Source organism: Salmo salar, chromosome ssa09, assembly GCF_905237065.1.
Source record: "Salmo salar chromosome ssa09, Ssal_v3.1, whole genome shotgun sequence".
Taxonomy (NCBI): domain Eukaryota; kingdom Metazoa; phylum Chordata; class Actinopteri; order Salmoniformes; family Salmonidae; genus Salmo; species Salmo salar.
The window spans coordinates 70,616,518-70,628,875 of NC_059450.1; the positions used below are offsets into that span (position 1 = coordinate 70,616,518).

At 41.0% G+C, this 12,358-nt stretch overlaps 1 protein-coding gene across 6 annotated transcripts in view; it reads left to right on the top strand.

Annotated features, from left to right (window-relative positions):
* Nucleotides 1–679: 679 nt before the first annotated feature.
* LOC106611730 (fibroblast growth factor 13) overlaps nucleotides 680–12,358 on the top strand; it is a 169,686-nt gene continuing 158,007 nt past the window's right edge. For 2 of the 6 annotated variants that reach the window (XM_014212244.2, XM_014212246.2), the window contains exons 1-2: nucleotides 3,170–3,723; nucleotides 4,008–4,176. In XM_014212244.2, coding sequence (XP_014067719.1) covers nucleotides 4,128–4,176 — 49 coding nt within the window. In that variant the 5' untranslated portion in view covers nucleotides 3,170–3,723; nucleotides 4,008–4,127. Of the gene's footprint in view, nucleotides 1,093–2,428; nucleotides 2,663–3,169; nucleotides 3,724–4,007; nucleotides 4,177–12,358 lie in introns of those variants that run through there. The other 4 variants (XM_014212242.2, XM_045723916.1, XM_014212243.2 and 1 more) reach the window with 4 other exon arrangements.

A 12,358-nucleotide genomic window follows, 5' to 3' on the forward strand; every position in this document is an offset into this window, starting at 1 on the left:
GACAGAGCTAAATAAGTGTACACTTCACTTCGTCTCCAACAAAACTATTAGTATTACTTCATCTGACAGGTGTGATACTGTATGCAACTTCTCATGGCCTTTGAGTCAGGGAGCAGAGAGCAGTTACTCAGTGGACTTACCCTCATTACAACCTGTGCTGTGCGTCATGCAACTGAGCTGGTGGCCTGCTTTTCAGCTTCCTGATGGGGGAGGCCTGTGACAAAAAAACAAAACACTTATGGCAGCAAGTAATATCTTGGCTGGGATTTTGCAAGTAGGAAAAGGATAGAGAAAAATGGCCCAAACCCAATCACAAACCATCTTCAAACAGAAGGCCATGTCTATAAACAACAAAAGCTGGCTAAAATAATGTATTTTTTTAAGGTATTTCCACACAGTATTTTCTGATCTTATTTGCCTTTTGTCTAGACTGCTCTTTATTGTTTAGAGTACTAAAGGTTTATTTTCAGCGTTAAGGTTTTTTATTTTTGTTATTTATTTTTGTTATTTTAGATGTCTACTAAAAACAATGTAATGATGAAAGAATGAAAAATACATATATTACGTTATTGAAATGTGGCAGGGTCTATATTGGCCAGTTAGCGCTATTCTTCCCTCCTAGAGGCAGAAGGGAAGCGCAGGTCGACATCGGCATATACAGTCGGTAGTACTTTAAATAACTTGACAGACTTGAGGATGAGCAAAGAAAGCTGAAAAGGTGTCCAGTTTCCACACATTTTCAACAAAAAAAAAACGGTATAGATCCTGTAACCGTCAACCGCAGCGTTTTTTCCAGCCAGGCTAGGTGATGTGACACAACGCATGCAGGGGTCGACCTAGGACCGTACTTCGTAGTTCTACGTCTTGACACAAGCTAGAGCGGGACAAGTTAGTGTTACGAGGCAATGTTGCTCGGTTTGTTTATCGAACAGTTCGGGATTTTGCGCCTAGAGCTTTCGATTTGATTAACACTCTAGGAGGACTGAATGCACATTTTACACGTGTTAAATGAGGTTTGAACGCTGACCTTAACTGTTTCTATGTTGATTTTCTCATCTTCCACCGCCAAGGCTATAATTCACTCAGCATAAGGTAAGGGCGCAGTTTCTGCATGATGACTGTTCTCATCTAATTCAAGACAAAACACTCCCACTTTATAACAAAATGTCACTTAAATTACGTAGGCCTAATTACAGCCGAATTATTTTTGGCAGGTAGACTGTATCGTGATTGCAGCTATAGGTAGTAAGGAAACTTTTTTCAAAATGTTTTAGAAACCCCAATGAGATAATCATAAATGAGGTGCTGTTGAGTTGTTTGCAAATCTTAAACATTAAAAACAAGCAACATAGTCTAATAAACTCAATTTATACAGTATCAGTGCATGTAATCTTTGTTATGAAATCAAACATTTAAAATTGTAGACAGCCACATTACCATGGCTTTTGGCATTGTGATAGCCTACAGAAGTTTGGCGCGGTGTAATTGGCCCAGTGACCAGTGGCGGTTCTAGACCATTTCAACTGGGGGGGCAAGCTGGGGCCAGTTGTACTGTTAGAGGGGCCAGTTACATTAGATGTTATTGTTGTCATATCGTTTTCTTCACTGTATTGCAGGCATTAGCAGGCAAAAGACCATGTTCATAATCATTAGTGTTCCGCGTTGCCACTGTCTAATAATGGATGTAAAAAAGAACGATAGCAAAAATGAGTTATGTATGAGGGCTTCAGCCTAGAGCGTTTCGTTCCCTGGGGTCTGTATCAACGAGTGCCCATTCACTTTCGTGTTGCGTAAAATAGGTGCTTCCTGAAGTTATTTGTGTAGGCCTATTTGTCTACTATTTATTTTCTATTGATTATGATTGTAAAAAATGTTTTGTTGCACCTGCTGCTATATGATTGATCGAATTTATCAACAACCAACTAGACAACTAAAGGTAATTATAACTTTATAACTTTACACCTTTATTCATGTGAATAAAGGTGCAGCCAATTATAATTATGCGTGCATTGGCATCTCTCCTAAAACAGTATTTCTCCCAGATATCGACATGTACACTAGGCCTATTGGCTAATGTTTGCCTTCCCCCGTGTATCTGTCAGCACCACTAGCGGTTCTGGGGGAGGGGGAGGGGGGGCAGTGCCCCTGTGACAACAATTTTGGACCCTCTTGTGGCCCCCCTAAATGTGGAGTATGAAATCATTTTTACATAACTAATTTTTGCTATCTTTATTTTTTTTTACATCCGTTATTAGACAGTTGCAACGATGATGATTATGAACATGGTCTTTTGCCTGCTAATGCCTGCAATGCAGTGAAGAAACCGATATGACAACAATAACGTCTAATGTAACTGGCCCCTCTAACAGTACAACTGGCCCCAGCTTGGCCCCCCCAGTTGAAATGGTCTAGAACCGCCACTGGTCAGCGCAGCAAAACGTAAAGGTTTTTAAAGGCACCAATTTTGAAACGGAATAACCTATTGAAGCAATATCTTGCATGCAGCCTTTCCTGTTTATTTATCCGTTAACATCTAGAACTTTGGGTGAATGTTTACGCATTCACTTCATTTACGCATTCACTTCAGACATATTGTGTAGGCAAGTGCTCTGACATTCGTTTTCGATTCAACAGTTTCTGCTTCGCCATCCCGCGTATCAAGGTGAGTTATTTATTTTAGTGGCTTGAGACTTGCTCCACTTTCCGTGGACTCCTACTTATGGACTATATGCTTGCTTGGACTACTTTTGACTAGACATCTAATACTGTAAATTATCAGCTTAATTGGCTGGTCTGTGCCAATGTATGTCAACGATATTTTACGTGAAGAGCGTCTGTTTCGGGCTGTTGTTTCGGTAATTGCCACTTGTGCGTAAAGTTCTAGCCTAAGTAACACAATGTTTAGCCAAAGCTTATTTACTTTCTTAGTCACTGAATTGTTTCTACTTTTACATATGATTCCAATAGCATGTGGCTAACCATAATATCATGTCATGTATTTATATCGTGGAAGTTGGTTAGGCTATGTGTAGGCTATTGGTTTCCTTCAGACTGTTTTATAAGTAAACACTAGCATACAACAAGTGAACAATTTAATATATTGCTCTTATCAATGCTGCTTAATCTGTTGCCCGGCCGCTCTTCTTGATTCTACAGTAGGCTACTTGACGCCTCGGGCTGGTCGACACCGCTACTCCAACGCGCGCGTTTAGTGCAACGGTGGATCGAAGCGGACTTTAAACAATTGATTTCCATGCCCTAAATGCATTGCTTTTATAAAACGCATAGAGCTAAACTTAACACATATGCACAGTCGATTATGTTAGGGATGGAATACAGCGCTCACTTTGTGGACCCTGTTGATCTGTGTGCTATTTGCCCGCGTGTTAGATGCCTTAGAAGAGCTCGTGTTGAATAGAATAGTCACTATAGGCTTCCAGAAAGCCAGGTTTCGTCGGTTGTTGTGGATGGAATTTGCGGATAGTCGATGTGTAGACGACTGCTCATTAGAGGTAATCTTAATTTGATGCCCTTTCCGTTTTTCTCTGACGTCGGCTGACACGCGCTTAGAAGCCTTGCATTTATTTTCGTAGTTTTTTGGTCAGTTCCTTTGTCACAGCCGACGAGGTGGTTCTTTTCGCATGCAGCATAGCGGTATTCCGGTTGGAAGCGTTTTTCTTTATCAATGTGCATTGATGTAGCAGAAAACGTGGAGGAGATAAGGTAAGAAAAGATAGTATTCAAACGCTTTTACGATGGTAATGGTCCATGGATACAACGGCGTTTCTTTACCAATTTTCCAGATGCGCTTTTGTGAACTCAATTGTGTAGGCTATGTGATTAGAATGTTTCAATAACTGGATTCATCCATTGATAGCCTGCGCCATACATGGAATCATAATAGCATCACAGGTTTGCTTTGTTTGTAGTCCTCTCTTGATAAAACTTGTTTCATCAAAATGGAATCTTAAAAAGACTAATTGCACTGTTTTGTAATTGTCTAACAGAACCCTTATCTCAGCACCTGGTACCCTTGGAAAGGATTTAATTGAAGAAACTGTCTGCAAGCGATTGAAAGTATTTCCATTCTTGTCTAAATCGGGAATTACACGTCCAAACTGGGATCTATGAGCGGAAAAGTGGCGAAGCCAAAAGAAGATAAGGATGCTTCCAAGGGTAAGAATCGAGCCTTGCAATGCACAGATTGCTGCCCCTAAATCACTGGTTTAAAGCGACCGTGCGCTCATTCATCTCCCACACATCCTCTGCTCGCCCTTTGAGATTTCTGAAAACAATAGTTAGGCCAGCTACTGAGTGGCGCGTCATAACACCGGAGATGTGTCTAGCTGGTCTCGTTTTAGACCCGACCTGTAGCCATCTACAATTAGCACATGTTATAACCTAATTATTACCCATTTACTGTATACTATTTATTTGTTTCATTATTTAAACAATAAATATCTGCAAATAATAATCAATTCATATAAAACCAAAAACCACAACAAAAATCAAACTGTGTAGTGCATTTTAATGAGCATTGGTCAACCTACATGAAGAATGATCGTGCTGTCGCTTTAACGTGATGGCGGTGAACAACAATGTCACTGGCATCCAGTTGAAATGTCCCCTTGTTGTTCTTTCTTGCACCTTTTACGCGGGTTTGCATTTGCCAAGCTCTCAACATCACATCCTAATCATACACAGGAGTGTTCCATGCCAAGTGATGACGTGGGCACACCATTTGTTTTGGTAGCTCGTGCGCTAATGACTTATTGCGTGAAAAATTGCCTCTGCATGTCTCTAGAAAAGCATCGGTTCGTCGGGATGTAAACTGGCGAACCATTGCCATGGAGACAAAGGGTTGCCAGAGAAACCTCAGCGAGATAAATCTGTGCGCGTTCTACATCGAGGTTGTGTGCGACATTTTTCCCGATGGCACGCACAGGCTTTTATCCCTTTGTTTTGATTGATTGCGCATTTTGTCAATTGAGGCAATCAATGGCAAGGCAACCCATCAAAACAGAATCTATCTAACAGATGGAAACTGACAAAGAGGCAGTCAATGTGGAGTCATATCCAATTACAAAATAATTTATTCAGGATTATTCTGCTTTATATTAGTAGGCTATTTTGAATCTGTCAATAGCCTTTGATTCCATTGAAAGGAATGTTTGTTTTGATTATCTGCATATTCAAATTGTATTATGATTAAAGCAAATATTATATTTCAATTATAACCACTACCTTCCCTGGTTGTCATGTTTCCTCCTTTATTTGGTAAATACTGGGTTATTCAACCTAAACAGATATAAGTTTCAATCTGTTGACATCACATATTCTTGGTTTCAATGCATGTCTAATAGACTATATTCCAAACATGTTATTCTGTGAAATTTCTCCAGCTCCAGAGCATGGATCTTTTTCTTTGTCCTGAAATTATTTTGTTCCTTTTTTTTTTTTTTTCAGAGCATTGCTTTATTATTTGCCAGGGTAAATTGGACTTGCAGGCTAATGCAGTTGACTTGTGCATGCTTTCACTCATTGAGATGTTTTCACCTCAAGTTACCACTGCACTTTCCAGATGCCTAGGTCTGTGTTGAATCCCATTATACATCAGAGGTGGTTAGATTTATTCAGGTTTTAATGAACTTAATTTTAGTTTAGCCTCAGACACTAACCAGCACTTACAGAGGATGAGTGAACGATCTACTAGTCATATAGCACTAGGTTTTAGAGATGTCAATAGTTGCCCATATGGTAGAGATGCCAATAGTTGCCCATATGGTAGAGATGCCAATAGTTGCCCATATGGTAGAGATGCCAATAGTTGCCCATATGGCCATCGCTTTTTATTAACCGTCTTTGGGGTTAAGCTTTGGATCAATTCCACTGCTCTTTTTAAGAACAATATGGGATTGAAGGAAGGGATTTAAACCCTGGAAATAATGAAATGAAGTTCCAGCCTTAGGTTAATCCCTATGCTTGCATAACAGTGGAACAACATGTTAGCACATGTCACCAAAAGCTTTGACTCTTGGTGTTTAAGGGCTCGATTCAATCCGCAGCGTTTAAGAACCGCGTTATAGCCGCGACTGAAATGTAAAAGTAATTGACGATTGAGCCCACATATGCAACGTTTACCGTGAATGCAGTGTCTGCGAATGCGGGAACATTGCATTTAAATTTCAATTGCGCGGATCTTCAGCACTACGGATTAAATTGAGCCCCCATGAAAGAAATGATATCCGTTCTCTGTGCGTTGGCTCACTCAGTGAAAGGCCATGCTTCACCTCTTCATATGATTGGAGCACATCCTGTTCTAGCACATTTGATTACAGAACGACAGAGAGCGAACAGTCCCAGGCAGGGATACAGCCGCCTTCCAGTATCAAGGCAGGCAAATGATTTTGTGTTAGCCTCCACACGCCCCGGTGAGCCTGAATTGGTGCGTCAAAGCCCCATGACATAGCCGCTATATCCCGGCCTTAACCATAGCATCCCAGAGCCTGGGAAATCAATGACCTTACACCCTCTTTTCTGGTCTTCTGACAAAGTCTCTTGGGATTGTATGTGTTGTGGGTTTGGGAACAGCCTAATACAGCAAAACGCCCAAGTTCCAATTCATAATGGACAATGAAGTTGTATTCTTCTCCATAAAGCACTCATCAAAGTGTAACATTGTACTTTCTCTCTCCCAGGCTTCTTTGGGGCCTGCATTTTTATAGACCGACCTCTTGGGTTGTGTCTGTCAGTCAGACTGTGGATTCATGGCCTATCCATGCTGAGCAGAAGGCATAAGTCTTGCATATTTGCCGCCATATCAATTCAGCCGACCAGCCACATTGGCCAATCAATAAATGTCCAGAGGAGTGGGAGTTTGGAGTCACTGCTTTGTGAATCACAAAGGAGCCAGCTCTTCCCTGCGCTACTGTGACACCTGCTAAACTCTGGCTAAACAACACTGCCTACAGTATCATTACCGTCTTTTGATCTAGTAGCTGGCTGGCTCTCTCGGAAGCCCACTTTACATAGGATGGGGTCGATTTCAGGAAAAGACAATGGAGGAGATTAGAATAGTGCCTAAAGTGTTTTGTCGTCTTTTACACCACATCACCATGATGTGGTTCTGTTATTAACTCAACACTGCGTTTGGGGGATGTCATGGAGCTTAATCACCAACCAGGCACTGAGAAGTGATCCTTTAGTACAGTATAAGCACAGTATAGCATTTTATCAAAATACTAAAATAGCCTTGATCTTACAGTCACCTTCTAAGTTATTGGCACTGTTGATAAAGATGAGCAAAAAGACTATAAAATAAATACAAATGCTGAGCTGTATGCTTAGAAAAATGCTCTGAGAAAGAGATTTTGTTTAAGAAGTCTTTTTTTTTTTTTAACGACTCACGTCAAAGTCAAATTTCAATCTGCATTAAACATTCCATTTTTTTAAGTTAAAATGCATCAAATGAGGATGATTTCTGTATTTAAAAAGTTGCATAACTTGAAAACTTGATTGATGACAAGCAAAACATTTTGGGACTATGTCAGCAATGGACTAATGAAACAAATACCAAAATATTGTTTTTGGGTGGAATTTTCCTTTTGAAGGAACTGTATTGTGACCTTGCATGGCTTCTTGTTTCACTTTGGTGTAAAAACGAGGTAACACTGATGTTAAAACCACACAATGAGGAAAGGCAAAAAACGAAGAGAGACAAATGGATGTTGACCTTCATAAATCCAACAATGGGTACAGAAAAATGTGCCAAAAAAGAAATATACCATTTACTGCTATTAGGGGAATAGTGAAGGAGTTTAAAACCATGGGAAATATGGTAAACTTGCTTGAAAAGGATGCATCCAAGGGCCACAGTTGGAGAATTACAGAACTTGGTCGCATCTTGGGATCCCCAAGTCTCTAAATATACAATTGGACGCAACCTCCATGCCAATAGGCTCCTCGGAAGGGTTGGCAGAAAAAAAAAACTTTATTTAGAGCAACCAACAAATGTAAATGAGTTTGCTAAACACACTTGGATTGGAACCGGGTGTTATTGTCAGATGAGGCAAAATAGATCTTTTTGGCCCCACAAATCAGTGGTGGATTTGGGGTCGAAAGAAGGATGCATATGCAGAAAATAACCTTGCTGTTTTGCTTCCACTGGTCCTGGGGCCCTTGTTAAGGTCAACATCATCATGAACTTGACCAAGTACCAGGACATTTTAGAGAAAAACCTGGTTGCCAGGATGTTGAAACTTGGCTGCAAGTGGATCTTCCAACAATACAATGACCCCGAGCACACATAATAATCCACAAAGAAATGGTTATTTGACCACAAAATCAATATTTTGCAATGGCCATCTGTCTTCGGACTCGAACCCCATTGAAAACCTGTGGTTTGAATTGAAGAGGGCAGTCCATAAGAGCAGATCTAAGGATATCGAGGATCTTGAAATATTCTGTATGGAGGAATGGTCTAGGATTCCTCCCATCTCATGAAAAACTGTTTGGCAAAAAAAGGCTAAATAAATAAATATATACAGTTGAAGTTGGAAGTTTACATACACCTTAGCCAAATACATTTAAACTCAGTTTTTCACAATTCCTGACATTTAATCCTATAAAAAATTCCCTGTCACCGTGAGGCCCATGGGGCGGTGCACAATTGGCCCAGCGTCGTCCAGGTTAGGGAGGGTTTGGTCGGCAGGGATATCCTTGTCTCATCACGCACTAGCAACTCCTGTGGCGGGCCGGGCGCAGTGCACGCTGACCAGGTCGCCAGGTGTACGGTGTTTCCTCCGACACATTGGTGCGGCTGGCTTCCGGGTTGGATGTGCATTGTGTCAAGAAGCAGTGCGGCTTGGTTGGGTTGTGTTTCGGAGGACGCATGGCTCTCGACGTTCGCCTCTCCCGAGTCAGAACGGGAGTTGCAGCGATGAGACAAGACAGTAACTATTACCAATTGGATACCACGAAATTGGGGAGAAAAAGGGGTAAAATAAATAAAATAGAAATTCCTTGTCTTAGTTAGGATCACCACTTTATTTTAAGAATGTGAAATGTCAGAATAATAGTAGAGAGAATGATTTATTTCAGCTTTTATTTCTTTCATCACATTCCCAGTGGGTCAGCAGTTTACATACACTCAATTAGTATTTGGTAGCATTGCCTTTAAATTGTTTAACTTGGGTCAAACGTTTCATGTAGCCTTCCACAAGCTTCCCACAATAAGTTGGGACATTTTGGCCCATTCCTCCTGACAGAGCTGGTGTAACTGAGTCAGGTTTGTAGGCCTCCTTGCTTGCACATGCTTTTTCAATTATGCCCACAAATTTTCTATGGGATTGAGGTCAGGGCTTTGTGATGGCCACTCCAATACCTTGACTTTGTTGCCCTTAAGCCATTTTTGCCACAACTTTGGAAGTATGCTTGGGGTCATTGTCCATTTGGAAGACCCATTTGCGACCAAGCTTTAACTTCCTGACTGATGTCTTGAGATGTTGCTTCAATAAATCCACATAATTTTCCTACCTCATGATACCATCTATTTTGTGAAGTGCACCAATCCCTCCTGCAGCAAAGCACCCCCACAACATGATGCTGCCAACCCTGTGCTTAACGGTTGCGATGGTGTTCTTCGACTTGCAAGCCTCCCCCTTTTTCCTCCAAACATAACGATGGTCATTATGGCCAGAAAGTTGTATTTTTGTTTCATCAGACCAGAGGACATTTCTCCAAAAAGTACGATGCTTGTCCCCATGTGCAGTTGCAAACCGTAGTCTGGCTTTTTTATGGCAGTTTTGGAGCAGTGGCTTCTTCCTTGCTGAGCGGCCTTTCAGGTTATATCGATATAGGACTCGTTTTACTGTGGATATAGATACTTTTGTACCTATTTCCTCCAGCATCTTCACAAGGTCCTTTGCTGTTGTTCTGGAATTGATTTGCACTTTTCGCACCAAAGTACGTTCATCTCTAGGAGACAGAACGTGTCTCCTTCCTTAGCGGTATGACGGCTGCCTGGTCCCATGGTGTTTATACTTGCATACTATTGTTTGTACAGATGAACGTGGTACCTTCAGGCATTTGAAAATTGCTCCCAAGGATGAACCAGACTTGTGCAGGTCTACACATTTTTTTCTGAGGTCTAGGCGGATTTCTTTACATTTTCCCATAATGTCAAGCAAAGAGGCACTGAGTTTGAAGGTAGGCCTTGAAATACATCCACAGGTACACCTCCAATTTTCTAAAATGATGTCAATTAGCCTATCAGAAGCTTCTAAAGCCATGACATAATTTGCTGGAATTTTCCAAGCTGTTTAAAGGCACAGTCAACTTAGTGTATGTAAACTTCTGACCCACTGGAATTGTGATAGTGAATTATAAGTGAAAAAATCTGTCTGTAAACAATTGTTGGAGAAATTACTTGTCATGCACAAAGTAGATGTCCTAACCAACTTACCAAAACTATAGTTTGTTAACAAGACATTTGGGGAGTGGTTGAAAAAATAGTTTTAATGACTCCAACCTAAATGTATGTAGACTTCAACTGTATATTACTTGTTAAATAAAATCTCTTTCTCTGAGGAATTGTATTAGTATAAACAAATTTTATTTGTAAGAAAATGTAGCATACTATATAGCTCAGTATTTGTATAATTTTTTTTATACAGTCTTTTTCCCTCATCCCCTTTATCAAGGGTGGCAATAATTTTGGAGGTGACTGTTTATCACTCACTCCTAAAATACTGTACTTCTTTACCCTGCAATCATTAAAGAAAATTAAAGTGTGTAACGTTGCAAGTCTGTATGTCTGTTAGGTGAAGAGTTGAGGGTTAAGTGCTTTTTGATGTGATTTGGTAGACAGCTACAGTGTAAAATCCCTGCAAAGTGAATACAGCCGCAATCACCTTCACTCATAGCGTTTATATACACCAGCCTGGCCATATAATAGCACATACAGTACCAGTCAAAAGTTTGGACACACCGACTCATTCAAGGGTTTTCATTTATTTTTACTATTTTCTACATTGTAGAATAATAGTGAAGACATCAAAACTATGAAATAACACATATGGAATCATGTAGTAACCAAAAAAGTGTTAAAGAAAATCAAAATATGTTTTAGATTTTAGGTTCTTCATAGTAGCCACCCTTTGCCTAGATTGCACACTCTTGGTTTTCACTCAGCCAGTTTCATGAGGAATGCTTTTCCAACAGTCTTGAAGGAGTTCCCACATATGCTGAGCACTTGTTGGCTGCTTTTTCTTCACTCAGCGCTCCAACTCATCCCAAACCATCTCAATCAGGTTGAGGCCAGGTCATATGATGCAACACCATCACTCTCCTTCTTGGTCAAATAGCCCTTACACAGCCTGGAGGTGTGTTTTGGGTCATTGTCCTGTTGAAAAACAAATGATATTCCCACTAAGTGCAAACCAGATGGGATGGTGTATCACTGCAGAATTCTGTGGTAGCCATGCTGGTTAAGTCTGCCTTGAATTCTAAATAAATTACTGACAGCGCCACCAACAAAGCACCATCACACCTCCTCCTCCTCCTCCTCTATGCTTCACGGTGAGAACCACACATGCAGAGATCATCCGTTCACATACTCTGCGTCTCACAAAGACACGGCGGTTGGAAACAAAAATCTCACATTTGGACTCATCAGACCAAGGGACAGATTTCCACTGGTCTAATGGCCATTGCTCGTGTTTTTTGGCCAAGCAAGTCTCTTCTTCTTATTGGTGTCCTTTAGTAGTGGTTTCTTTGCAGCAATTCGACCATGAAGGCCTGATTCACGCAGTCTCCTCTGAACAGTTGATGTTGAGATGTGTCTCTTACTTGAACTCTGAAGCATTTATTTGGGCTGCAATCTGAGGTGCAGTAAACTCTAATGAACTCTGCAGCAGAGGTAACTCTGGATCTTTCCTTCCTGTGGCGGTCCTCATGAGAGCCTTGCTGGTTTTTGTGACTGCACTTGAAGAAACTTTTAAAGTTCTTGACATTTTCCGTAATTATGGACTGTCATTTTTCTTTGCTTATTTGAGCTATTCTTGCCATAATATGGACTTGGTCTTTTATCAAATAGGACTGTCTTGTGTATACTACCCCTACCTTGTCACAGCACAACTGATTGGCTCAAAGCTAAGCTAAGGATCCTGGGACTAAACACCTCCCTCTACAACTGGATCCTGGACCTCCTGACGGGCCGCCCCCAGGTGGTGAGGGTAGGTAGCAACACATCTGCCATGCTGATCCTCAACACTGGAGCTCCACAGTGGTGCGTGCTCAGTCCCCTCCTGTACTTCCTTTTCACCCACGACTCCAACACCATCATTAAGTTTTCAGACGA